General features: G+C 33.1%; 1 protein-coding gene and 1 long non-coding RNA gene across 7 annotated transcripts in view; both read right to left on the bottom strand.

Annotated features, from left to right (window-relative positions):
* Positions 1 to 15,095, bottom strand: part of LOC127860390 (myeloperoxidase-like) — a 35,159-nt gene extending 20,064 nt beyond the window's left edge. The window contains exon 1 of one of the 4 annotated variants that reach the window (XM_052398443.1): positions 15,003 to 15,095. Coding sequence is in view for 2 of the 4 variants with exons in the window: in XM_052398441.1 (XP_052254401.1) it covers positions 708 to 740 (33 nt within the window). In the remaining 2 variants the exon portion in view is untranslated. The other 3 variants (XM_052398442.1, XM_052398441.1, XM_052398444.1) reach the window with 3 other exon arrangements.
* Positions 1 to 27,762, bottom strand: part of LOC127860391 (uncharacterized) — a 122,501-nt gene that overhangs the window by 66,683 nt on the left and 28,056 nt on the right. The window lies entirely within an intron of this gene.

The raw sequence follows: 27,762 nt of genomic DNA, 5'->3' as shown, positions 1-27,762 counted from the left end.
TGATGCAGAATATAGCCCCTAATGATAGATTACATGCATTTTAAAGGTTCCCAATTCATCAATTTTGCGACTCGAATTTTTCCCAATTCATTGATTTTGCGACTCATTTTTTTCCCAATTTGAAAGTTTCACGACTCGAAAAATTCCCAATTGTAGGGGTACAGGTACCTTTCCCCTTTGGGGAAAAAAAACGCTGATCATATAATATCAATATATTAATCGATCTATATGTGTCGTAAGTTCTTTTTCGTGATTTTACTTATACCAGGAGTTCATTTCATATATGGCATATACATTATGTTGTTTATAATTGATACGCTGTAACAGTCCGTTTCGTGACTCCATGCTATTAAGAATAGGTATACACCAGTTTAATAAAATTGGTGAGAACACAACGGACACAACCAAACAAACAACGTCCAAAACCGTGAATGGGAGCATTGCAATAACTATAATCAAGTGACATTTTGCAGGCAAATAAAATGTGTAAATGAATATACTGGTAAAAACATATGATCATAAAACATATTTGTTAAGATGCTAAGTTCTAGAATAGACATCACTAGTACGTTTTATTTTACCTGATAAAGTGCAAAGCCATGTAATTGAAATCATCAACTGTTACATTAATCCAGCTACATGTATATATAAAACATGTATCCATCACATCCATGTTAAACATTAACACTGAAACGGTTAACTCTTACGTTGACAGCGGGTCTATTTAACTTTTTGAGCATCTATTCTCGAGCTATATCTTACACGATTGAATATACAATTGAGCCGACAAGTATTCACTAATCCATTGACAGTGTACCCAGCCTTGGTAACCGCTTTGGGTTAACATTATGCTGTACACGCTTCATTTAAATGTTTATACTCAGGTGCAGAATCAACGGGGCTTTCAGGGGTTTACACACGGGCTGGACAGAATGTAATCACACCGTTAAGAACTTTATTTTTGCAAATACCTCAAGTTATCGAAATAAAATTTGCAAAAATCTTCAGTGCATAAAAGACAGTTTTTCTTGCAATATGTGTCGATATCTTAAGGTGTAAGAAAAAATCCTTGAATACGTCTAAAATCGGTGACAAAATTTCACGTTGCGTGAAACATAACCGTGTAAACTGAATGCAGTAAAAATTGAATTTTTGAACCAGAATACATGCTTAAATTTAATTTAGTAATTCTGAATTATTTCACAATGTCATAAGCAGCAAAAAATCTGTTTTTATTCATTGGTTAAAATTGAAATTCTTAAGATAACTTGTTTAAAAAAGTTATTTGAAATAAAGCACCACTTCCCGTCGTGTATAAATCAAATTAAGTTAAAAGGTGGAACCCCAAAAAGTCACGTGATCCTGCACCCTGTACTACATTATCTGATACGCGACTATTATTACTGCTATACGGCTAATAAGTTCATGCTTTAAAGGGGCCTTTTCACAGATTTTGGCATTTTTAAATTATTCATTGAATGCTTTATATCGATAAATGTAAACATTGGATCGTAAAAGATCCAGTAAAAAATCAAGAATAAAATATAAAAAAAAGGAAAAGAACATTGCCCGGACCAGGTTTCGAACCAGTGACCCCTGGAGTCCTGCCAGAGTCCTGAAGTAAAAACGCTTTAGCCTACTGAGCTATTCCGCCGAGTACATATACTTGAAGTGTTTTATACCTTATATAAGCAATCTTCGTAGTTTCACAAAATTTAACGACAAAAACATAACTCTCCAAATTATTCAATCGTTTCGCGTTGCAACGCTTTATAATTTTTAGGTTTTAAAATCGTCAAAAGATGCATATAATGGCTTTATTAGACCATGGTAAATGTTCAGTATTATTGTTTCCTCACAAATATCATAACTAAAACGAAAATTTGCGAATCTGAAACAACTTTTTTCAATTTTGTCAATTTACCAAAGCGTGAAAAGATCCCTTTAAAGGGACCTTTTCACGTTTTGGTAAATTGACAGAATTGAACAAACATGTTTCAGATGTGCTCATTTTTGTTTGTGTTATGATATTTGTGAGGAAACACTTATATTTAACATTTTCTATGCTCTAAATTATCCATTATAGGCATCTTTTGACGATTTATAAACCATAAATTATTGACGTCTCACTGAAGTGCGGCTACTCGTATGTAATACGTTTATGTTCGCTTATGGGAGGAGAAATTATTTTACGGATCAATGTATATATTTTTGTTGTCAGAATATATTGCATAGTGGTGATTTTTGTGTAAATTAGTGTAAATAAGTACTGCATTTGTGCTTATAACATTAACTACAACATTTATTGCCAATAATGCAAAGCGAATTCTTTTAATTAATAACTGATCACAGGGACTGGGCAATCATAAAAGATCACAGGGACTGGGCAAATACTGTTTTTTGCTGTTCGAGTTTTGGTTAACGCGTATTTTCTTCAATTTTACAAGACGACAGCAATTACACGGTTAATTGCTTTATTGATAACCGTTACACTACAGTCACTTATTAATATCTTAGTTAGAATGTGATTTTTCAAGCGATTCCGTAGTGTAGTGGTTACACGCTCGCTTCACATTTGAGAGGCCCAAGGTTCGAGCCCCAGAAGAATCAAATTATTTAATTTGTGTTCTATGTTAACTTTTTGTTTTGATGTAGACATTTTAGTTTCAATAAATATGCTGTTTTATTGTAACCATTTTTTGTTTTTATTATGCCCATGAAATATATGTGTGAGAGGGTGGGGGGGGGTTCGTAAACGCATTAACACTTTTACAGTGTTTTCATATCAATGAGTACTCAACACCTATCGTAAATGAGCAACGTAAGAATAAGTTCAGAATCATCTCCCCATGAAGTTTAGAAAAATATGAAATAACGCTTACAAGATGAAGCAGATTTTTTAAAACCTACACATTTCTGTTCCATTAATGAAAACTGCACACGGATGCCAGTACAAAAAAAGGAAACCAATGTAAATAAAATGAACTATAAAATATTCGGGGGTTACAACACAAAATCATAGATAATGGTTATTTGGGGGTTATAACACAACATCAAAGATAATGGTTATTTGGGAGTTATAACACAAAATCATAGATAATGGTTATACCAGTATCTTTTTCTATTTTGTTTAAAACAATCGGCCAATATATTAATATTTACAGTAGAAAAACATCGTTTCATGTAACTTCATTGAGTGCCTTTTACACTGAAATTCCCGACGCCCTGTGATGCTTTGCATCAATACTTATCTTGTAACGCGCTGTAACGCAAAACGTTTAAATGATATTGGTAGTTCTGTTGATGTCGTTATATTTGGTGGCACAACGAGGATTGCGTGTATAGAGTACAAATTACTTCAAACACTAATTGTGCGCCGATGGCCGAGTGTTCTACGCGTAAGACTTTTACTGCAGGGGTCAGTGGTTCGAGCTTAATTCAGGGTTACCTTCTTTATTTTATTTTTGTTTACTGGAGTGTTTTAGTTCCAATGTTTACATTTATCAATATAAAGCGTTTAATTACAAACTTAAATACATTCCAAAATATGTGAAACGGTCTCTTTTATGATACAAATGCTGCTATCCCTCAAACCCTTTAATTTTACTTCGCCACCACTAAAACTTACAATTTACCTGAATTATATACCGGAACTTCACATCTAGGCATAACTTATTTACAACCTGTGTTCGCCCATTGTTTTGTTTTATTGCTGGTGTGAATTTGTGTAAAATGAGCCTGTTGTGCAAAATCTATACGTATACAATTAAAATAGAACACCTTATTTGGCTAAAGTGAGTGACTATGCGAGAACATGTGCTTATGGGTGAATACATTATCCAAATCTATTGTCATATATATATACAGATCTTAGGTACATGCCTCTAAAAACAATCGCTTTCGGATTGAACCATGGGTTACTGCAGTCTTTTATAATCCAATACGCATATTTTAACCTTTGTTTTAGGAAAAAAAACATTTTTGACTATGTTGGCTATTTTGTAAAAAAATCTGAGATACCCTTTTCAAGCAGATAAGCTGTGCAAGTTTCATCACAATTTCATCATGCCACAACCTAAGCTCTTGTATTTCGTCAGATTTCAGGGAAAAAATCTGTCCCGGATGCGAACCGGATCCTATCGATTTAGAGACTTAACTATCGCTTAAACATGCACTTAAAACAGTATTTCACTAATTTAATTTTTAATAAAAACTGTTTGTTTTTGTTTTTTTATTTTAACTCATCCATGTTGACATTTCAGTTGTATACACAACTATTTATTATAGAAAAATGATCAACTACTTCATTAGTTGGGCCTAGATTGTGCGATCACAACTAAGCAATCATCTTTAGTTTTGGAAGAAAGAAGCAAATAAATATATGCTTGAGAAAACAAGTGATATTAGCTGACTTCATCTGCGTAAATGTGAATTGATTTTTTCAAATGATACTGTCATGTGTTCCTTATGCAAGTTAAACGCGAATAAATATGCAGGTTAAAATGTCAGCTGTAGATATTATGTTGACCAGAATATTGACATTGTAATTGAGCGCAGCAGTTGGAAATCATCTTAAAATGCTCAGATACAAAATTGTGATGATAATAATAACTCATACCTTCATATTTCCACCAATTTTCCAACCTCGTGTATTATAAAACTTGTATCATGCGATCGACCGGTTTATATAGGACCAATCGTCCTTAACTGACCCTGTCGAGTCATCCCGCTTCTTGGTAAAACCATATTTTTCACTTTCGTATTAGAGGAAGTAGTGGCATACGTTTGCAATAGTCCAATCAAATGTTAGTGAGTGCACATACGTTAAATGAGTCATTTACGCTATACCCGGATTGAATACTATTCCTTGAAAAGCATTGAGACGCGACCACATCATTTAGTAATGAGGTGTTGGTGTATTTTTCAAAAATAGCTACAAATCATATATCATACATTAATATTGAACTGAATGAACTACGTATCGCGGAACTGTCATGGTGAATTATCGCATGAATAAGGATATATACCGTAAACAATGGAATGAAAACGCGACACAAATAAAGAAAGACAAAGAGTCACTGTTAAACCCATTGTCGTTCGTTGAAGTACTTTTAGTTAACTATAATTCTAGTGTGTAGACTAATTTGATAGTTAACGAGTGACATGACCGTTGTTAACTTACCAGTAAACACACGAATAATTTAATAGTTTAGTTTCTATTTTGTAATATATATTGCCAAGCCGTTTAAGAATCGAAAGCTCGTTGTGATTTTTGTTCAGGTGCGCTGGCTGGCTCTATTTAGTTGTATTAGTTGTTCACTTGCGAACAACTAAGGTTCATACCACGTCTTGTAAGCCAGATTTTCAACCTACAATAAACCTGAAAACTGTCGCATCTTCCGCCGAGAAATAGTTCGCCATTTATGTCAGAGGTTTCAGTTCTTCCACTATATTCATTTACACATGGACACATACTATGAATATCGTGTTAAATGGAATATTTTTAACAGAGCGAACACCATTAAACAATTTTTGAATTATACGTGTCGCGGAAGAGAAAGTTACTGAATGATTAAAATAGTTCACTTCTTGCTGCGTCTCAATCACGTGGTATTTTGCACAGCACAGTTTATTCGAAATCTTAGGCAATTAAAAGATATGGGAAAATAAAACTACTGCTGACTAGCAAGATATATGGAGAGACCAATACACTATCACAGGTCTGTTGCGCGACCTCGTTGATAGTGCGTGCTAGTACAGCGGGGTAAAATCTGATATGTCTGGTAAACGTTCTTTTGTTCTCAACAGGTATCGGCGATTTCTCTTGTATTCTCAATAGCACCGATGATAACAACGCAATAGTATAAAGTAAAGTTTGTTTATATTCACAGTTCTCAATTTATAAAACAGTGAACACGAGTTCACCAAAAAACTACAGGTATACTATAGACAACGAAAAATTGCTTTATACTCGCTAAAACCGAATATAAAAAACTACTAAATATAACAAATTCTGACTTTGAAATAAAGTTTGAATAATTAACTTAAAAACGAAAGTTTAACTATTATGTTTTTATTTCCCAATTTGCATTATTCGCCGCATGAGTTCTTTCTTAACCATCGAACTAAATCTTTATTAATATTTGATTATCAACACGCAGTTTTCTTTCTTCACCATCGAAATATATTGTATATTAATATTTGCTTAACACGCAGTTTTCTTTCTTCACCATCGAACTATATCGTATGTTAGTATTTGATTAACACCAAGTTCTCTTTCTTCACCATCGAAACATACCATATATTAATAGTTGATGAACACGCAGTATTCTTTCGGCACATTCATATCACACTTTCATTGCCGCGTCATGCGAAAATGGGTCCTATAGCGTTTCGGCCAGCTTAGCTCAAGCCTAGCCAGCGCATATGCGCATTCATCTAAGAGGCGATAATGTCCTCTATAAAATCAATCAAGGCTTTATGGTCCGATTATGTATCTCCTCACCAGACAGCAAGCCGTGCAGGCTGGGTGGGCTATAGCTATGATGGGTGCATATGGCATAAGACCCATTTTAGCATGACGCGGGTCTTAAAAAATCTCATGGCGTATTGTAAATGGCACATTTAAGCACAATGTACTTTCGATATAAAATTAAATGTGAGATCAAAGCGCTGTAGGCACTGAAGGCCTGGGGCTAGATTTAGTGTGGCGTAAAATGCATTCAGGATGTATAGTCCGAATTCCTCCCGTTGTCCGAATGTATACGGATTGACCCTAGCGTTTGAGTGCAGAAGCTCTGAGACTGTAAGAAAAGACAATATGTGTGTATATACTACATAGACGGGTGGAGGACTACACGGTACTGGAGGTGGGAACGATATCCTTTTGTTCAACTCTACAGATCTGGTACAAGTTCGTCTACATTAGCGTTGAAGATATACAACAACAACAGCACATTCTCAAAAAACTGTTATTGTTGGCGTCAAATACATCACCTTCGATAGCCTAAATAGCTTTCTATTACATAATTAACACATCAGGAAAACACTCATACTTCCTTTGTAATATGTACACAAAAGAAAATCCATTTACCCTGATAAAGAACGGTGTACAGATTGTGTACTTTGTCTCACGTAGAACTTTTCGCGCTCGATTAGCGCGCTCGATCTGCGCAGCGAAATACCATATCCGGTTACTTGGTCTATTTCCGAGAATGATCGTGAATATTTGTGGGTTTTTTTTATTTTCTTTTTTTGGAATGTCTTGTTAACGCAAAATAAAATAACAATATTTTAAAATATGTTTATAAATACCAAATAAATTGTCTTCAAAAAATGTCTAAGAAAAAAAATATTCTTACTGTCTCAGTAAATACTTGTTGCTTTTCGGCCTAGACCGTCAAGTAAGCAACTTATCCTCGCATGAGTATGTAAACAATAAAAACAATGTCGTAGCCAATGTTTAGCAATTTTGCTTCAATAATATTGTTTTCACTTTTTATGACACTGTGATGTTATAAAGTGACATTTTGTATTTACAAGGCGGATTATTGAGATCTGCGAGAACTTCGTTTAGTGCGCATAAATTAAGTGGTAAATCGGACTTTTGGGAATTTGGTTTTTGGCAGCCAGCCAATTCGTATAGGCTCAGAAATTTGTATCATTACTATGGCCTTAGGGCTACGCCCCAGGCCAAAAAATCTAATATAGCAAACTGGAAAATTATGGTATCCTTTCCAGGCGTTCAGAAAATATGTCCAGAGTTACTGTCTGAGTACGGCAAACATTTGTTGTTAGATTATGAAACGCTTTCCCTCTTATCGTGACTCTATACTATTTCGGTAGTGTCTGTTTTCTCATCTTGAAAGCAAAATTGTGTTTATCGATAGTCAATTATATTCTCCCCTGACGATTAAGTGACCATTTACAGACCCTTGCATTCTGCGAAATGGATTTTAACGCGTAATTGTCACTGGGCCACAATGTGTGTCTTTGTATTTGAACATGCAGGAAGTAATCCGGAATTCCTCACACTGAACAGTGTTACATCCTTTACGCTGTGCACAGACACAGTGATGTAGCTAAAGCGCAGAAACTTTCTCTCGAATCAGCCTATTAAATATTCAAATGTATGCATTCGATTTTGCTGGCGTTATGTTAAGGTCTTTTAAAGTCATATCGTACATTTTGAATGTGTATTTGATGTCAAAAATGTAAAGGGAATTTCCATCATGAAATTATTCTGAATGGGATAGGTATTTGATATTCAGAAAATTTTCATTTAATATGATGGTTTATGCAAATTTTATCTTATATTAACATGTTCTTTCTCATTATACACTTGTCATCATATTTTCTATTCTGTCAGAACGTCCAAAAAGGACAAGCTGTTGTTATTTCGTCTGAGTTATCTATATAACATAAATATGATGATAAACAGTGAACACACATCTTTAAATATGATGATAGACAGTTAACACACATCTTGACCTGTGCGCTAAGACACACTTTTATAAATATGAATGGGATGTGTTTATTTCAAACTTGCAATAAAAAAGCTATAACCTTATTTTGAAAAAAAAAATAGTTGCGCCTAAGATTACGCAATAGCGAACAGTGTCAGTGCCTTCAGCGCTTTGATTGTATATGCAGTTGCACCCACAATCACTAATGTATGTTTATAAACTCAAACTCAAGAAAGAAAACAAATATTGTTTTGCTCTAAGACTGACATTGAATATGATTGTGTCATTGTTATGTTTCAACGAAATATAGTTATGCAGATGGATTGACGAATCATCATGGTAATGCAATGAGGAAGTGAAGTAGTAACTATAAATCACTTATAAAGGTTGAATGAGGAAGTGAAGCATGCAATAATATTAACTCACTTACATCGGTTGAATGTCTCTCTCTCTATTAGTGTACAAACTATGCACCATAAAAATAAAAATATAGGATTGCATTAAATGCATATTTAGCGTCACGCTACCTTGTTAATTTTTATCTGATATTAAAGCGGCTGTTATGTCGACATTCGGGCGTAAACTGTATTGATTTCCCAAACTTTATAGAACAACAACTATATAAAGCAATAGTTGATTGAATGGTCCGTTGTAAAGTAAAGTGCCACAAGAGCTATACACAGACACATACCTTAGTTATTTGTACACTTAACGTTTCGCTTTATTTTCAAAAATTTATCGGGTGCCCCTTAACAAAGCGACTAAAATGGTTCGTTTAATAACATGGAACGCATGATGCGGATTTTCTGATTCATTACAAACGAAATTTAAAACTTTGGAAATATCTTTGTCATAGACAATTGTTTGGATTTTGAAATATATTTGCCAATTACAATATCTACCTTTCCGTACAATACGCTTACAGATCGATGGTTTTATCTACGTCATTACAAATTACATTTGAAAGTACCAACGCACGTTCACTATCAATCACGCTTACGTTAAATACGTTTTTTCTATGTTAAATTAAAGTTGCCACTTAATATAAAACATGTTTACACATATTGTGCAATCATCGGACGTTCCTGTTTGTTATCATATTGAGCGAGTTTATTATTGCATGCAACATAAGAATGCATTATTTTCAATTTACAATAACTTGTGATGATTTTACTTTAATATTTGCAAAATCCGGATCAGTCTCATAAGTATAAGTATGTTTGTCTTAACTTTCGTGTTTTGAAAATTATTTTCAGACATAACTAATTCTTATGCATGACATGAGAAGGTAAAGATTTAGAGGTTATATTGCACATACTTTTTAAACAAACGAGTTAAATATTGCATTATGAAACCGTTCTCCATAAACTATAATTACGAAATAACTTATTTGTATTTGGATAAGTTAAAGGCGCTTAATTCTTCCTTATCATTATTTTTTATTTATGGATAGTTTATAATGGAGAACGGTTTTATGATACAATATATAATTGACGCGTAAAACCAATATTCAACTTACTCAGGATATAACCGTATAACCGTCATAAATAAATTATGTACATTTTGATAAAATCAAATGTATGAACGTTGGTTACAATTATATCATTCATGTTTAAACAAAAAACATGACTACAAACGGATTTGCTTAGGGGTGAATATGACAAAAATGTTTGTGCAGTGCATAAACAGTGTATTAGCCACATCCGCTTCTATCTAGCCAGTAGATTTTCATATGAATAATTGTGATTAATGATAGTGTGGTTTTGGTATGTTTTAATGGAGCAACCCGGTAGTTGGCAAGAGTTTGATTGCATTTGATGGTACCTCATGATGTCGAATTTAGAATTAAACACCCATTAGTTGCTAAACTTTACTGCGCAAAAAGAAACGACGAGTGCTGGGGTATTTGTGCAAGAGCTATATTTTAAGCACGTGTTTTACAGCTTTAATTTCACTTTGGCCGCTTCAAGTATTACGTTGCTGCTGACTCAAACTTGCAAACATTGTCCTTATTTTTGGAAAACAAAATATTAAAACCCCTGAGTCATGCCCTAGAATAGCTTAGATATCGCCCATTGGTGCACAAAAGGTACCATGTGCCTTCTAATTTCAATGTCACATGGTATCTTTTTGCACCAAGGTGGCGATATGAATTTGGGTATTTACCTAAATGTGTTTGGGTAGTTACCTTATTGTGTTAGATGTGTTGTTAATACATGCACGTCATACTTGCACTATCCATGAACACAAATTTTGTATTAATTGACGTGATGAAATGATTAGTGTATTTAGCCTTTAAAAGAATGTATATGCATACACTTATTGAGCAGGAAAATTTGTTTTTGAAAAGTCTTTTTTTCATTGGGAATGTTTGCATGTTTCGTTTTATATTAACTTATTATGAAGGTGATCGCTAATCTCCAATACAATAAATTTAATTGTGTGTGAAAAAGTATTATCGTTACAGTATATCCATGTCCCTTTAGTTTAATCGACACATCAATAATACACTAATTGTATTTATAATTAATTCACTCAGAATAAGTTCGATATATAAGTTTCTTATGGTGCGCAAATATTCCTTACTAAAAATTAAATTGTTTCTTTGCCGTGAATTTCTATTTTTATAGTTCTATCGCACGAGGCAAAAAACGGTCGTTTATTTCAGTAACATATAATATCTTGCTTAATATTATATTTATTATTGGTCAGAAAAGTGTGTTGAGGGTTCTCAAAGAATTTATCTAAGAAAACGTGTTCTTTTAGCGGCAAACGAGGGATAAACAATGGGATATAGTTAACAATGCTAAAAAATAGAAATTAATAGTTTATACAGACACTAATAACTGAAAATGAATGTTCAACCTGTAACAAGAAAATGAAATGTTATGTTTCATAATGTAGATTGAAATGAACTTACAAGCCAATTTAATATGTACAATAAGAATGCATTTCTTACATCGAGTTCCAACTCTTATGTTTACAGTAATATGCAATTATTGTTTGTCATTAAGAAGGGCTTGGGGATGATTAAACATAAAAAGAATGTATGTTTAGAGCTTGGGCAATAAGACTTAATACCAGTAAATTACATATACTTTACAAAGCAAAAGTCATATTACATTTAGTGGGTTTGTATACAAGGAGGTCAATCTGTGTTACAATACTACTTTGTGAAAATATAATTAAGTGAAATTTAGTATAACGCCGACACACGTTTTCATTGAATACAACAAATAGACTTTCCGCCGTTAACCATCATTATCCTTTAGAACATTACTTTGTATTATGTAGTTATTGAGGCGTGCAGCCTAAAGCATTGAAAATGGAAATCAATATACAGAAGTCTAGTTTGGAAATCTGCCGCGGCTGAATTGTTTATGTTTTGTTTTACAATTTCACGGTTAATAAATCATGTTTAACTTAGTTTAAATGTTATTAATATTGACAGATGAAACCATAAAGAAGTCTTCCTATTACTGAAATAACATTTAGACTGTTGTTAAACAAAAAAACATTACATTTTTATTCTGTGTTTCGTGCAAATATGTTTGCACATAAAATATACAAAATTGCAAAAAACAGATTACAAAACTGTACCACAACTAAGTTTATTTCTTTCTTTCTACTATAGCCGAATATAATTCTTTGCATGCACACTTAAATGAAACTACGTGTACTGGGCTGATACTTGTGTTTACATTTGAATTGATGTTTAATACAGAAGCTTGCTATCAAGCATGTTAATAAAATAGTTGAGTCGGTTATAAACATGTTTGATTTGTTGAAACTCATGATAAAAAATATTCAATCTATTTCAAGCGTGAAAAAGTTTGTGTTTTTACCCTTATTATGTAAATGAAAACATTATAATCCCATTTTTCAATCGTCGAATATGCAGACTCTACCGTAAAACAATTATTGCGAGGTTAAACTTTTCCGGAAACACATCTTAATTGCATTACATTTCATAATTTATGTATATATATATATATAGTCAAAACATGATTTAAAAGAATAAATACATGAAGGAAATTCCAGAAGACCAAAATTGTGCTTTCATGAAACATGTCACATCTACATAAACAACAACCACTATCTTCTCATCAGTTTATTATACCATAACACTGTACACGCATCAGAAAACAAACGTGTTGAGATGTTTTCAAAATGTACGATGAGTAATGTTACATATGAATCCGACAAAAAGCTACATATATACTATAGGCTATGCATAAAATGTTGAAAACGAACTAAATTATCTGATTTAAGTCTTTTTTTGCTGAAACATGTAAACCCAAGAAGCGATATTTCGTGGTACTCGTATTATAGAGAATAACAGGTTACTGTCCCATCGTTTTGTAATATATCAGGCGAGGCTTAGAATAATAAAACAGCGAGGCTTGCCGAGTCGTTATTTTATTCGTGCCGAGCCTGATATGTTACAAAACGATGGGACAGTAACCTGGTTTTTTCTGTTTATCATACAACATTTTCCTAAAAATCTGCAAAACAATGCATTTTTTATAATAAAAATGTACGAGCTGATTTTGCTGATCCGGCTTTTACACGTTGACATACATGTAGCAACGGCGTTCGAAAAGACGATACGAATAATCGCTTATTTTAAACATCGTATAGAGAAAAAAAGTTGTTTGCACTACGAATGGGAAGAGAACACCCGCCTTAAATATAAACGTCTTGAATTGAAGATCAGGAATGGACTGCAGCGACAAATTTAAACGAAGTACACACTTCACCGAATAGTTTGGAGACGCCATTAAGGAGATGTGTATTGAAATTGACATTTTGATGATGGTGTCAATATAGACATAAGCGTGTTAAATCGTTTGTTTAAATAGTTGAGGATTAGCATACAGTTATCATTTGTCTTGACTTTCAGTGCAACACTTGCGAGTGCAATAACTATATCGATATTTAAGATTAATTGTCCCATTGATGACGTCATTTAACTTCTGTTGTGCGGGCTGTGATGATTTAAAAAAAAAACGTTTTTGTGATTTATGACTATAAACTAGAATAAAATATGTACGCTCTTGGTATCAATTTGTTTGTTTTGTTGAACCTGATTTATGTTGATAGAAATTGTTGACGTTATTGCAAATCTCACGTAACTCCAAACATTGACTGATATAATAACTTCCGGTTGACCATGATATAAACAATAAAAAATATATCAGGAAACGTTATATCAGGCAGATATCAATGCGGTGGTATGATACATTTGTAAATGTGCCCCTCCCCAACAGTTAAACAAGTTATTTTTTGTAATTTAATATACAGAGCTGACTTTAAATATACAATATTTGTTATCACAATTTATAATATAATACCGGTTGATCAGGATTTAAATGACTTATATCTGAGGGCCCGTTTAAATCAATTATATATTTGATTTAAATGTCACAACTGTTTTCTCGAAATAAATGTTGCAATGTTAGTACACAAATAAAACGGCACCAACTCTCGGACACTCTTTGATTTAGTTTAAATAGGAATTGTATTTTTTAAATGTAATATTTTGGAAAAACATATTTTCCACTAATATAAATGACTCTCAAACAGTTGCAAAATGAATCAAATATGTGTGCAAATAAACGGAAGACGATCATACACTCTAGTTGATGATTTCACAATGTCAATGGACCGTAACATTTGCATCTGGGTACATATGCATATAAACCAGCTTGACGGTATATGCTGGACTGTTTGCTAAACGCATTGGTTTATGTGCGCGCTTTTTACCAATGCGAACCGTCTTCAATCAATTCTCACTGAAGCATGTGAGTTTCATGTTGGTTGGAGGTAATCAAGCACAACATGTGGTATTTCCTCCGGGTACTCCGGATTACCCAACAACAAACAGACCGCACCAATATCGACACTCTGTTACTGACCTATAAATAGCTGGCTATTGCAGCTATATTTTCCCCAACATGTGTGGGTCGTTCAGTTTTAATAGATAGGAGTGGAATGGCCCACTCCTGGTCCACACATAAGAAGGCTCGAGCTAGAATATTATAGATTTCGAAATATGCACACACAAGAAGAGAATGTTTAACCCGCGAACTTAATTTGATAATTCAGTTATGTTTGATGTATTCACAGTTTTCTTTGTGAATCACATTACACGGGGAACAAGTGCGATTTATGAGTGTACAGATAACTGGGCCCGTATTCACCAATAATTCTTTAGCAATTCTTAGACTTAGGAATAAAGAAAATTCTTAAGTCTAAGAAAAAATTCTTAAGTCTTATTCACCAACTCAATTTGCTAAAGAAAATTCTTAAGAATAAAAAAATTTCTTTAAAATTCTAAGAATGCTTCGGGGCATTCTTAGAATAATTCTTTAAGCCTCCAAGATGGCCGTTCGCGTTATGCGTTACGGCAATATCTTGTTTGAAAACGTCGAAAATGTCCCGCGTAGAAAATTGTTTGACAGAAAATGTTCTAGACGGTTTGTCGGAAATGGAGGTTTATAGGAGATACCGATTTTTTCCGGCAACTGTACTGACCTCATTAAATTTGGTCGCCGATTCTCTGTACTTCGGAACGCTGAGGAATTCTCCTCTCCTGCCGATTCAGCAGCTGTGCATATTTCTTCGTGCCATGGCGACTGGATCCTTCCAACTCGTCGTAGGAGACACTGTTCGGGTCAGTCAGTCATCCGTATCAAGATGCTGCCGACGAGTTGGACGAGCAATAGCTCGACTAGCTCGCCGTTTTATACGGTTTCCTGACAGGGAAGAGTGCAAAACTCTGAAATCCAAATTTCAGTCCATTGCTGGTGAGTGCCAGATTTGTGTTTGTCTAAATGACCTTGACTGAGAAAAATTATCCAAGGGTAATCATTCACTTGCACTTCATTTTTGTGGGGGCATTGTCGTCGTTATTGCATAAACAGCATACGCAGTAAGGACCAATACTTTTTTCATGTGATGTAGTTGAATCAAATGATTTATACACTTTTTTAATTTCAGTAATTTTTATCACTGTATCTATTTGATGTTTTGTATGATTCATTCGGCATAAGACCAAATGCAAGTTCACAGAAAGGTGAAGCATACGTTAATTGAAGGGCGATGTCACCGAAGTTTAGTCCAAAGTGGATACTTCTCACATATCGTTTATTCGCAGTTATTGTAATATTATATATCTTCATTCTTAACTGAAAATGACATTTTGATAATAACGACATTGTGGTTATTGCACTGCCGTTAAGCATTATCTATCAAAATGAGAATATAAGTATTTATTATGTGTGTCTCTCTAGGGGATTTCATAGTGTCATGATTAAATGAAAATATATTCATATACCCTTTTTTCTCTCATCATTTCACTTATCGTTGGTTAAGAGCATTGTATCCTCTGCATCTGAATATTTATTTGTTTTACTATTTTCTAACATCACCCCCAACCCACTGCAAAGCGGATGGGTGGTTATAAGAATGCTGTTCGTCCGCCCCTCAGTCTGTAAGACCTTGAAACGTTTTTTTTCCCAACACCATATCTCATGCACCAATTGTTTACAGATTTTCATGAAAAATCTTAATCAAATGTTATAGGCATATAGAAGTTGTGCTGATGGAATGATTCCGGCATTACAGCTAAATTTCATTTACATATCCTTACTAAATCGAAGAAAATGTTCCATAACATATACTTGGGGTCTTAGGAACGTTCATATGTAATATATGTGTTCATGTAATTAACGGATATGCTTACCATGGTCTATAGGGGCATGCAATATTTATAGCAGTATAAGCATTGATGTAACAACTTGATATTCTGAAATATATTATTAATAAAACATATCCAGAAAATCTGTCAAATATGTAATCACAATTGCTTACGTGAAATGCAATTATTGTACATACATTATACCTTGCCTAACATTTCCACAGCTATTTATTTTAACAGCGAATATTAATATTTAATTCACAAGTAAAGAAATATAAATTTTCACATACATTACAATGTTAACAGTAATAAAATTAATGTTCACTGATTGTATTGTAAATATCACTTATCTAACAAACTTGTTTATTCAGGATTTCCAAATGTAATCGGACTGATTGATGGCACACATGTCCGGATTAAAAGGCCAAAGAACCACGAAGCTGATTTTGTAAATAGGAAAGGCTACCATTCTTTAAACGTGCAAGTATGTTTTCTTGTTTGTTATTAACATAACATTATTCCAAACTTTTTTTGCATGCATATATGTATTTTTTTAACTGTTGTTTAACAACAATTAATACTAAATATCCCCTTTGCATTTCACTAAAATCTCATACAAAATTTACATGAGCAGTATTATTCAATCAATATTGTAATAACAATAAACTAATATTTCACACTTAAAGGTAATTTAAATTATGGTATAATTATTATAGTATCATCATAATAATTGCATACAAACACAAATAGACCAATGCATTTAAGCATAAAACACAATCATTGCTGATACTCTTACAATAGACTAGTTAATCCTTACATCACAGACATATTAATTGTTTAGAAATTATTGAAAGGGGAGCTAACTCCGAAGCTCATATTGTATCCTTTGTCAATAAGCACTTCCAAGTTTTCCTCCTATATATTACACGGTATATCAACACATAAAACGTACTATTAACACAATTATGTATCAACCAAAATATTTAAACATAAAACATAGATGGTTTTGCTTACCTAATAGTTAAATACTGCACTAAAATGTCTAAAATAAAACACAGAATTGGAAAAAAGTGCAAGTGCACACTGAAACCAAAAAAATGATGGTAAGAAATCATTTATCCCCTTTGATCAGATCATAAAGAAACTGGAAAGAAAGCAATAACATTCTAGTACAGAATAAAAGGCAGCACAAAGATTACTTAAAATATTTGGCATTACATTATATACTTAAGTCTAAAAGGTCTATATACCTTAAAAACAATTATCTGTTTACATATATTTACACAATTTATTTGAATAAAGTTGCTACCAAGTAAATTAAGATATTTTACAACAGATATAGCAGTTTACAAACATAGTTTTTTTACAAGTACACTACCGACTGTTCTATATAGTGAGAATTCATTGCCATGCACATATGCAGAAACATAAAGAAATACATTATAGACAAAAATCAGTCAGATTGCTTTCATAAAGGCTACACATTTATACACATAATTTATATATACATAAGCAAATTATGTGTTGCTTTAACATATTATTGTAAACAATCCACTATTATAGCAGTATAATGAAAAAACTAATAATAAATCCTTTTTATTTCTTTAAATATCAGATGGTATGTGACCACAACAAAAGAGTGCGGAGTTTAACAGCTAAATGGCCAGACAGCACGCATGACTCTAGGATATGGAGGGAATGTCATCTACGTAACCAGTTTGAACAAGGTAACTATCAAATACACAACATGTTTACGTATGACCAAACAAGTATGTACAACTAGTATCATATCAATAATTAAAATCAAAGTACTGAAAGTACTGGTTTGACGATGCTTTTGAAGAAGATGGCTATATAGAAGATATTTGTTGGATTCGGTGGCATATCGATTTTTCCAGAAAAAATGCGAAAAATATCGATATTTTCACTGTTATTTTTCACTGTTTAAAAAAGTGAAATACCAGTTTATTTCACTGATATTTCTGTATAAATCACCGCAATTGTGTAATTTTTATTGCTTGTCATTTATCCGCAGGCCAATAGTTAATGGTTGTGGTGCAATCGTTTTCGTTCTTGGACACTGCATCCCTTCAATCAGTTCAATGAAATTTATTTACCTAAATATCTCATATTTGAACTTAAAATTCTTTTGGGAGAAATGGTCCAGACAACTGGATGAAACAGCAACAATATGCAAACCCATTGTTTTTTGAGGAACATAATTTAGAATTCCTGTGCTAGCCCCCAATCACAGTATGTTGTGGTATAATAATAATCAAACTTTGTTTTTCTTCTCAAAAGATTGTCGTAGATTACAAATTGATGAATATATTATCCAAGACTACAAGTTTTAGAATGCCATTTTTTCATTTATTTTTATTGATAAACAAGGTTTTGTAACAATCTATACTATACATAGATAGCTTTAACAGCACAACGTGGCTCACCTGAAACTGATTGTTTCCTAGTGGTGTTAACTAATTTTTCATGAAGATCTAGAACGGCCACCGGAAAAACTTTGCGAAACCGAAATTTCGCAAACTTAAGTACCCTTTTTCTTGAAGGTTTGCTTATTTGTGATAAAGTATAAGATAAAAGTCTAACTTGTGATTAATAATTGGTTATTTTTGCTTGTTAAATGCGTTTTCTTCACTATGAACTTTATTTGCAAAGTAGGGGTTCCCATGGGATTTTTGTAATATCCCATGGGATTTTTCATTATCCCATGGGAATTTTGGTTTCTCCCATGGGATTTTTCTCCAGCTTTTTTTATGGGAGAAAAAATCCCATGGGATTTTCAAAAACATAAAACACGTTCGTTTGTGCTTAGTTATCGATTTTAAGCATTGTTAAAGCATTTGTGCTTATTTTCGTTCAATTTACTTTGATAGAAAAAAAATCCCATTTTTTTATGGGAAAAAAAAATCCCATGGGATTTTTTTATGATTTTTAGAGATTTATTCATGTAACCTTCAGAAACACTACCTTTTAACAAATGATGAGCATTTCTCGCGATTTCAACGCGTTATATCGTGTTTTAAAATAATAAAAAAATCCCATGGGATTTTTTTGTCCCATGGGATTTTTTTGTCCCATGGGATTTTTTTTCCCATGGGATTTTTTTTCCAATGGGATTTTTTTTAAGGTATAAGTTTCTAAAAGCTATATAATAATAATTATAATAATAATAATAATAATAATAATAATAATAATAATAATAATAATAATAATAATAATAAAAATAATAATCGTGCTCAATATGATGAATTTGTACTTTTAAGCGACTAACATTTTTATTCGAGCCGATCGTCGAGTCCGAATGGTGAGTATAAGAGCAATTTACCAGTACAAATAAATCTCACTTGTGAAGAGAACGCTACCGTACTATAAAATAATCTTGATAATAAGTCATATCATTTCTCGACAGAAAATGAAAACAGTATCCATATTGATGTCAGCAATGTCCCCTGCTATGATAAATATTGACAAAATGAAAAACCTTGACAATAATTCCGTGTCGAATACGCATTAGATTATAGCAATCAAATTCATATAAGCATTGATAAGATAATTTGCGAAAATGGGTCTTATGTCAAATACGGCAAGCGTAGCTCCATTCCATAATGTCCGGTATTAAGTCACGTCAAGTTTCGTGGTCGAATTATAGCATAATAATCATTTTCACATTACGCGAATCATATGAGTTTCCCTACATATATTGTGTTAAAATTTATGTTACACTAATGTGCGATGATGAAAAGGGGAAAATAAACACTGCCTTCTTATAAATATGTCAAGCACGTACACTTAACAAAAAAATCGATATATCTTTATGTAATGTAGAAAAGTAAAGCGCTTTATATATAACAATGTTTTATAATGTCTCTCTGGTTGAGAAAAAAAACTAAACAAAACCATGTAGAACATATATGTTTTCATAATTAAATTTTTTTTTTAATGATGCACGTGATGTTTTATAATTGATATAAGTTCACGTGTCATTGAACGAGTTAAGGGAGAGATGCGAATTAAATTACACTTAATTAAAAAATGATACTATACTGTCAGCTTGATTTATAAATTGTGTTCCATCGCGCCAATATATTCATTGTTCCATGAAATTGTGTATAAAAGCAAAACGATTGAAATTATGTCAGAAATCCTGCTTTTCACATGAAATGATCTTTAACACTTTATTTATTCCAATCAGGTAATTAATAATAATAGGGGAGGTCTATACTGTGTATTAGAAACTTGTTGTGGTGATCCCTATCTTATCCGCTCAATACACATCCACCTGGCTACTGTACTGTACAGAAAATTAGATTTACTTCCAAAATAACTGATTTCATTAATTGCTAACTTGTTGTCTACATTTTAAATTAACAACGATAATGGATCAACATCACTGTTGCACAATTATTAAGTTCACAGTAATCTGTACTTTAAATAGATAGCCTAATTAAAGACGGTGCTAATAAAGAACAAAGCGTGAATGTGGATATTAAGAAATTAGATCCTTTTTTGCATGACACTGGCAGTATATCATTTTATCTTATATAAATAAGCCACATTTAAGACATGAATATAATTAAAATAAGACACATTTGCATCTTGAAAAAAAATAAGCACGCAGTCACATATAAATAAGATACATTGAAGACACAGAAAAAAATAAATAAGACACATTTGCATCTTTCACTAAATTTTCTTAAAAAAACATGTGAAACTGAAGAAAAACATTTATTACTGACACATTATTCTAAAAGTCGACTGACAACTTAAGTTCAAAGAGGGATTTACAATTAAATAAGATCCATTTTCGCATGATGCTGGTTGTAGAGCAAGCAATACATTTCTTACTGACACATTATTCTAAAAGTCGACAGGCAACATAAACTCAAAGAGGGAACCACAATTAAATAAGATCAATTTTCGCATGATACTGGTTGTATAGCAAGTAGTCACATATTAATTACAGCTTGCATTAGTTGCAATAATTTTGTTAAGTGCGCGTGCTTCTGAACGTTGCGTTAAGCGAGAGTGTTGTCATTTTGTTAGTTTTATATTTTGGTATTATGTATGATTATTGCTTGTTTTGAATTTGAAATAAACGCTTTCTGGCAAATAAGCATCGTCTTAATATTAATACAAATAATGAACATTTGACATACAAAATGTCCAATAACATACCGGCAATAACATTATATATATGTTAATTTCTGTGCATGTTTATAGCGAAATTATAGCCGACATCGGCAGTTAGGGAAATTTAGTGACACACTTTAACACATCAAACATGCATGATAGTTCTTTTTTCATATGATATTCCCCTGGTTGCTTACCGGTGTATTGGTGCAGTTGATAACCCCGCCGGGACTACAGTAGGGTGCTAATACACACGTGTATCGTGTTCAATACAATCGTCTTAATTTTAATACAAATAATGAACATTTGACATACAAAATGTCCAATAACCTATCGGCATTAACATTATATATATGTTAATTTCTTTGCATGTTTATACCGAAATTATAGCCGACATCGGCAGTTAGGGAAATTTTGTGACACACTTTAACAAATCAAACATGCATGATAGTTCTTTTTTCATATGATATTCCCCTGGTTGCTTACCGGTGTATTGGTGCAGTTGATAACCCCGCCGGGACTACAGTAAGGTGCTAATACACACGTGTATCGTGTTCAATACCCGATCCATGCTACAACGTGTAAGAACGGGAATTTCGGTAATTCTAACTTTTTAAGCTTGCGCACCTCTAATGGGCACATATCCAAATATAATTTAATTAATTATTTTCCTAATCAGCATCATTTCACTAAACTACATGCAAATTTGTAGGTAGCTTTCCATGCTTAAAAAAAATAAACCGATTTTTTCAAAACCACCCTCACGCTCGGCTTTTGTCCAGTTTATTTTCACCCCTGGGGTATATAAAAGTTCCATAATTCATTCAAATTTCCAAATATGGGCATGCAGTTGGTGTGTACAGATGCAGTAAAGGTGTTTAAAGTTAAAACAAGATGAAATAAGTATTCTTTTACAGACATTTATTTTTTACAAATTTTAATCTATGGAATAGCGCCATGAAATGTAAGTGATTTCAGCCAAGTAAAAATTGGGTCGGTTAAAAACAAAGTGTCATAAAATTCAAAATAGTATCATTTAAGTTATATTTTAAATTAAGTTTTTATAGAAACACTATATACAGCAAAAATACCAAAAAATAAACAGATTTACCGTTTACTTTTTGAAATAAAAATAAAAATGCAACATGCATCATTCGTATTTTCAGCAGTAAATTAATCAATTTAGCCATAACGTTGTTTTAATTTTAAAATTGAAGGATGTGCATACAATTTTCAACATATTTAACAATAAACATAGCTTATGTGCTATATTAAATCAAATTACGTTAGAAAAGAAATAAAACGCGTCGCAAAAAGTATGCGATGTCGGCAGGAATCGAACCTGCGCGGGAAAATCCCAAAAGATTTCAATTTCATCGCCTTACCAATCGGCCACGACAACTTTACATCTGTGTAACCTTAAATTAGATATATATAAGTAAACAGGTAAAAAGGCTCGCTCGATCTTTGAAGAAATCGCGAAATCGTATTTTTCAGATGATAATTGGATCAAAGTCAATATTTATAGTGAAAATAATGTAATCTAAATGAATAAGTTAAACATATATCAAAATTCGAAGTTTGAAAAAAAATAAAATGCATCTCTCGGAAATAAGCGATCATTGAAGATCGGCAATGGCTTGTGTATGAAGTGAAAGGACAGTTGAAAGTTTCCATTTTGCACGTTAATGATTCTGATAATATGGTGACAAAGGCAGCAGTCCTATGCAGTATTGTGTTTGACCGGAGAGTAGCGTGATCTGTGTCGGTGTTGGGCGCTCTGAGGGCGCAATCCGGCTACATAGGTACATAGAAACCTCTTGTGGCTATAGTCCATGGATCGGGTTCGGCAGACAGGGAACATGTAAATTTTTCGGCGTTAGCTGTATACGCCAGCTTTTCACCTTAGCCTGACCTTTGTTAGCGTCCAATAGAATTCAAATAAAACTTCCCGCGGCCAAGTACAGATGAATACACTTCATTGACTGCATTGGCTGATTTGAGAATACGACCAGAACATTGGAAACATGTCCGCGTCTTTGGAAAACTGTTTAACTGCGTGTTCAGCATGAAACAATTTTATATCTAATGAAAAGGCTTAATAGATAGAACAGTTTTACACTCAATCTCGACATCAATACAGTTTTTGCGTCCACCTTTTATTTTCAGAAGATTTTCAGCGCGAGAACGTTTGCATTTAAAGGCTATGTTCTCATATTTAGTACTAACTTCCATATTCCTGTCAACATGTTAACATGTTAAAGTATAGAGAGCAGTGTAAGCGAAGACTCACTTTAATGCATTGCATTTCAACTCGCGAGGTATATCGGGTCAATTTGCGGTCACTGTGTGTGAATGTCAGAGTTTACATACAGGTCATCGCTGCGTCTCTACCCTATGTGCTGATCTGAGTTCGCGGCCAGGAAAATAATCGTTACATAATAAAGACGCTATAGCGTGAACTAGGTGAACTGGAATTTTCTTTAGACCAGACAGATGTTAAATGAAGATATCCAGCATATGGTATGTCAATAACAGATTCTTAATGTGTTTTACAACAATACCATGATAAATATTATTTTTAATTAATTTAACAAGAATTATGCCATCATATTGTCTAATGAATTAAGCATGAGCGCAATGATTCTAGATACTGTTAATAATCGAATCAAATAGCAACGCCAGACAAACCACTAAAACAGGTTTGTTCGAAGAACGCGCGTATAAATATTTAAAATATGTACGGATACTTCGCGTGTGGCCGGTTGACTCATATGTTTCACTTCCATTCTTCTTTTGGTTTTCTGTTTTGTATCTATACGTTTATGACCAGCAATATGTAATAATGTAAAATAAGCCGCGAAAACTCCGCGTATCATCCCGTACTGCGTTTGCTGCAGCTAAGAACTGCACAGAAAAAGACATTCGCTATCTTTGATCTCATTCATTGAAGTCTTTACCTATCATTAACTGCAACCACAATCAACGCCGTATATCTTTTTTAAAGATATTTCTTGTTATATGTATGTTTTATATCTTAATTACCTAAACGTATATTTATCCTGGTTACTTATTTACTGAGGTATGAGTTAGTCGCAATGATTGTAGATACGTTGTACTATATTTAGTAAGTATTTGGAGGACGAGTGGCACGGGCACGCGCTTTAATATCACTTATGCAAGGAACGCGTTTTGTTTATATACGTATTTTTGATATTCCGATAGGCTTAAGGGAGGTAACTTATTCAAGTAAAACGCGATATTTTTGCAATGCCTTTTTATAACTCTTGTTTAATTAATTACATACGAATATACAGCTAAATTTAAGATGATTTTTACCAGAAAAAAATTTCGGAGAAAGATATATTGAGATTTTGATATTCCATAGAATGCGAGTCTCCATATATATTTTCTATTGCAGGGGAGGTAATTTAAAAATTTTAAAGTCTCCGAATTGGTCTTTGTTGTATCTATTTACGTTTATTTTCAAGCTTATGGCGATTAAAAAATTAATTATTATTAGTATATGCTCACATGGATATTGGTACGGATATATCGTGTTCATATAACTGTTACTACATCCATTTCATTCATCATTCAGGTCGGGCTACACAAATCTCGTGAAGAGGCCAGTAGGACCTGTAAACAAACTCTCATACACACACTCTTCACTCATCGTGGCGCTCTCGCATGTCTGAGGCGATATATAAGATCGATGTCATATATAATACTGTATTCGCTGGTATTTTCGGTTGATATGTTTGATTGCTTAGGACGCAATGAATATAGTGTATTTATATTTAATCGAAGTGAGCACATTGTTGTTTCTGGCGGTATTCAATTTCTGGTAATAGTTTCGCGATTTAAGACGTCGGTTCTCGGTTAGGTGTGGAATGTTCTTATTTGTTAATGTGCCAAGTGCTTAAAGGCGGTTTATCGCACTTTATTAGTCGGCGTTTCAAGAGAATGGGTAATAAATGCAAATCAGTAGGTGCTTAGAAGACTTAAGTACGGCAAGAACCACAACTCACTCTGCTAGGAACGATTACCACTGCCTGTCTGCAGCAGACGACAAATGATTCTGCTCTAGCAGTGAATGTATATACCAGCTTGTAAACGCCATTGGCCAGTCTAGTGTTTATCATTAAAATATGCACATATTGGCTGCTTTCATGGAAAACGAGGCTTAATGCACGTCAAATAAGATTAGCCTGTGCACAATGATAATCATATGCAATGCGAACAAGCTAATCAAGGACGACAACGGCGAACAACTAAAGTGCCTTCAGCGCTTTGATTTATAATATACATTATGTCCTATGTTATATGGCGTATAGCTACTAATATATGTGTGTATAAAATATGTTAACCGTCTTTATTTTTTAAATAAATGAAATCATACTGAAACTCTACGAATTGAGGATGTACATGTTTTTATGAGCTGTCAAAGATTATTACAAACAACAATTATTATCTTTTTTAATGCAGACACTTTAAAAGACTGTGGGTGCGGACCCAGGATCCTGCGATAAATTAAACGGAAAGGTACTTTAGGTACTTAAGCTACGTTGAAGAAACTCGGACATTGTTGACGCCCTGTCTTCAATAAATACTGTTTTTGAGTGAGGTTAAACTTACAAATGTATTTGTTAGCCAATTGACGTGTATCGTGGTATTTTGAAATTATTTTTAAAATAACTGGGCTAAGCATTGGTTTCGGTAGAAAAGTACTGCAACAATTTCGCTAGATTTGAACACATTTTAACACTCCGCATTATGATATTTTGATTCAATTTTTCATATTTATACCAAGTGAGTTTCCATTTGACCGCCTTGCGGATACAGATCCATTAGCATGTGCTTGTGTATTATAATAACAATTAATGAGTTAATTTACTACTTACAGTATCGTTATTTTCATCAACATCATCGTTATCAACGTTATCATGATCATCATCATCAACATAATCATCATCTCATCATTATCATCATCATCATTATCATCATCATCATCATCATCATCATCATCATCATCATCATCATCATCATCATCATCATCATCATCATCATCATCATCATCATCATCATCATCATCATCATCATCATCATCATCATCATCATCATCATCATCATCATCATCGTCATCATCATCGTCATCATCATCATCATCATCATCATCATCATCATCATCATCATCATCGTCGTCGTTGTCGTCGTCGTCGTCGTCGTCGTCGTCGTCGTCGTCGTCGTCGTCGCCCTCGTCCTCGTCCTGCTCCTAGGCCTCCACCGCATCATCAGCAGCAGCATCGTCATCAGCAACAGCAGCAGCATTATCGTCACTATCACCAACAACATCGTTATGGTCGTCATCGTCGTGATCATCATCATCAGTGTCATCATCATCATCATCGTCATTGTTATCGTCGTTTTTCTCCTCCTCGTCGTCGTCATCGTCATCATCGTCGTCATCGTCATTCTCATCATGAACAATTTCAACAACCGTAAAACTTATCGCTCAGCTCATTTTTGCAGTGAATTCGGATGTTATATCAAATCTTTTTGACTAATAGAGTTTGCTGCTTAATGTATTAATAACTAAATAATAATGTTGATAATATTGAAAATAAATGGTTTCAATTTTATTTATCCGTTTAAGATGCAGTATTTGACCAAGTCAATTTGTCGCTAAAAGTAGTCATCACACATTCAATCCAAAAAGCGTTACGAGTTGCTATTGAAACTATAATCGCATTCCGATAAAAATGGTGTCTGTATTAGGGCCTGTTTAATTTCTACGCTTAATTGCAATTCATAAAAATATTTTTAAGGGTACCGGTATATCTAGACACACTCTGTTATCCAAACAATCCTTGTGATCATAAACAAATAAACAATGAAATATAAATAAAATTAGATGATAAAAAATGGTATCTTCCTTTTTGCTGTTGCTAGTTATCAACAGAGTAGCAAAACTTTTAAATATAAATTATATTCAATTCATAGCACGCTTAAAGATTTGAAGTTTATCTAAATCTATAAGCACAAACATATTTATGTTTGTTAATACAAAGCTGTAGCAGTTTTCTGATTGCGCTTGAAAAGATGTGATTGTTGTTGTTGCATTAATAGTATCATTAGATTGTATTTCCAGATTAGGTATTCCACCATACATTTTGTTTTTAATCAGATGTCTTATAATTGGCATTGCAATATTTCAATAACGAGTAATCAACACAATTGACTTTATGTATTTTTAATTGTTTATCCATATTATCATTAACACTTGAGGGAAAAATAAGCTGTGTCATTTTTTATTTTTTATTTTACTTATGGTTCAGACAACTCTGCTTTTACTATATGCCGTAATAATTATAAGTTTCCGTTCACTTAAGATATTGTTTTTCGTGTTGGAAAATTTAAATACGAAAAATATTTAGAGACAAGTGT

This window comes from Dreissena polymorpha, chromosome 15 (assembly GCF_020536995.1).
Source record: "Dreissena polymorpha isolate Duluth1 chromosome 15, UMN_Dpol_1.0, whole genome shotgun sequence".
Classification (NCBI taxonomy): domain Eukaryota; kingdom Metazoa; phylum Mollusca; class Bivalvia; order Myida; family Dreissenidae; genus Dreissena; species Dreissena polymorpha.
This window is presented reverse-complemented; position numbering and strand designations above follow the sequence as displayed.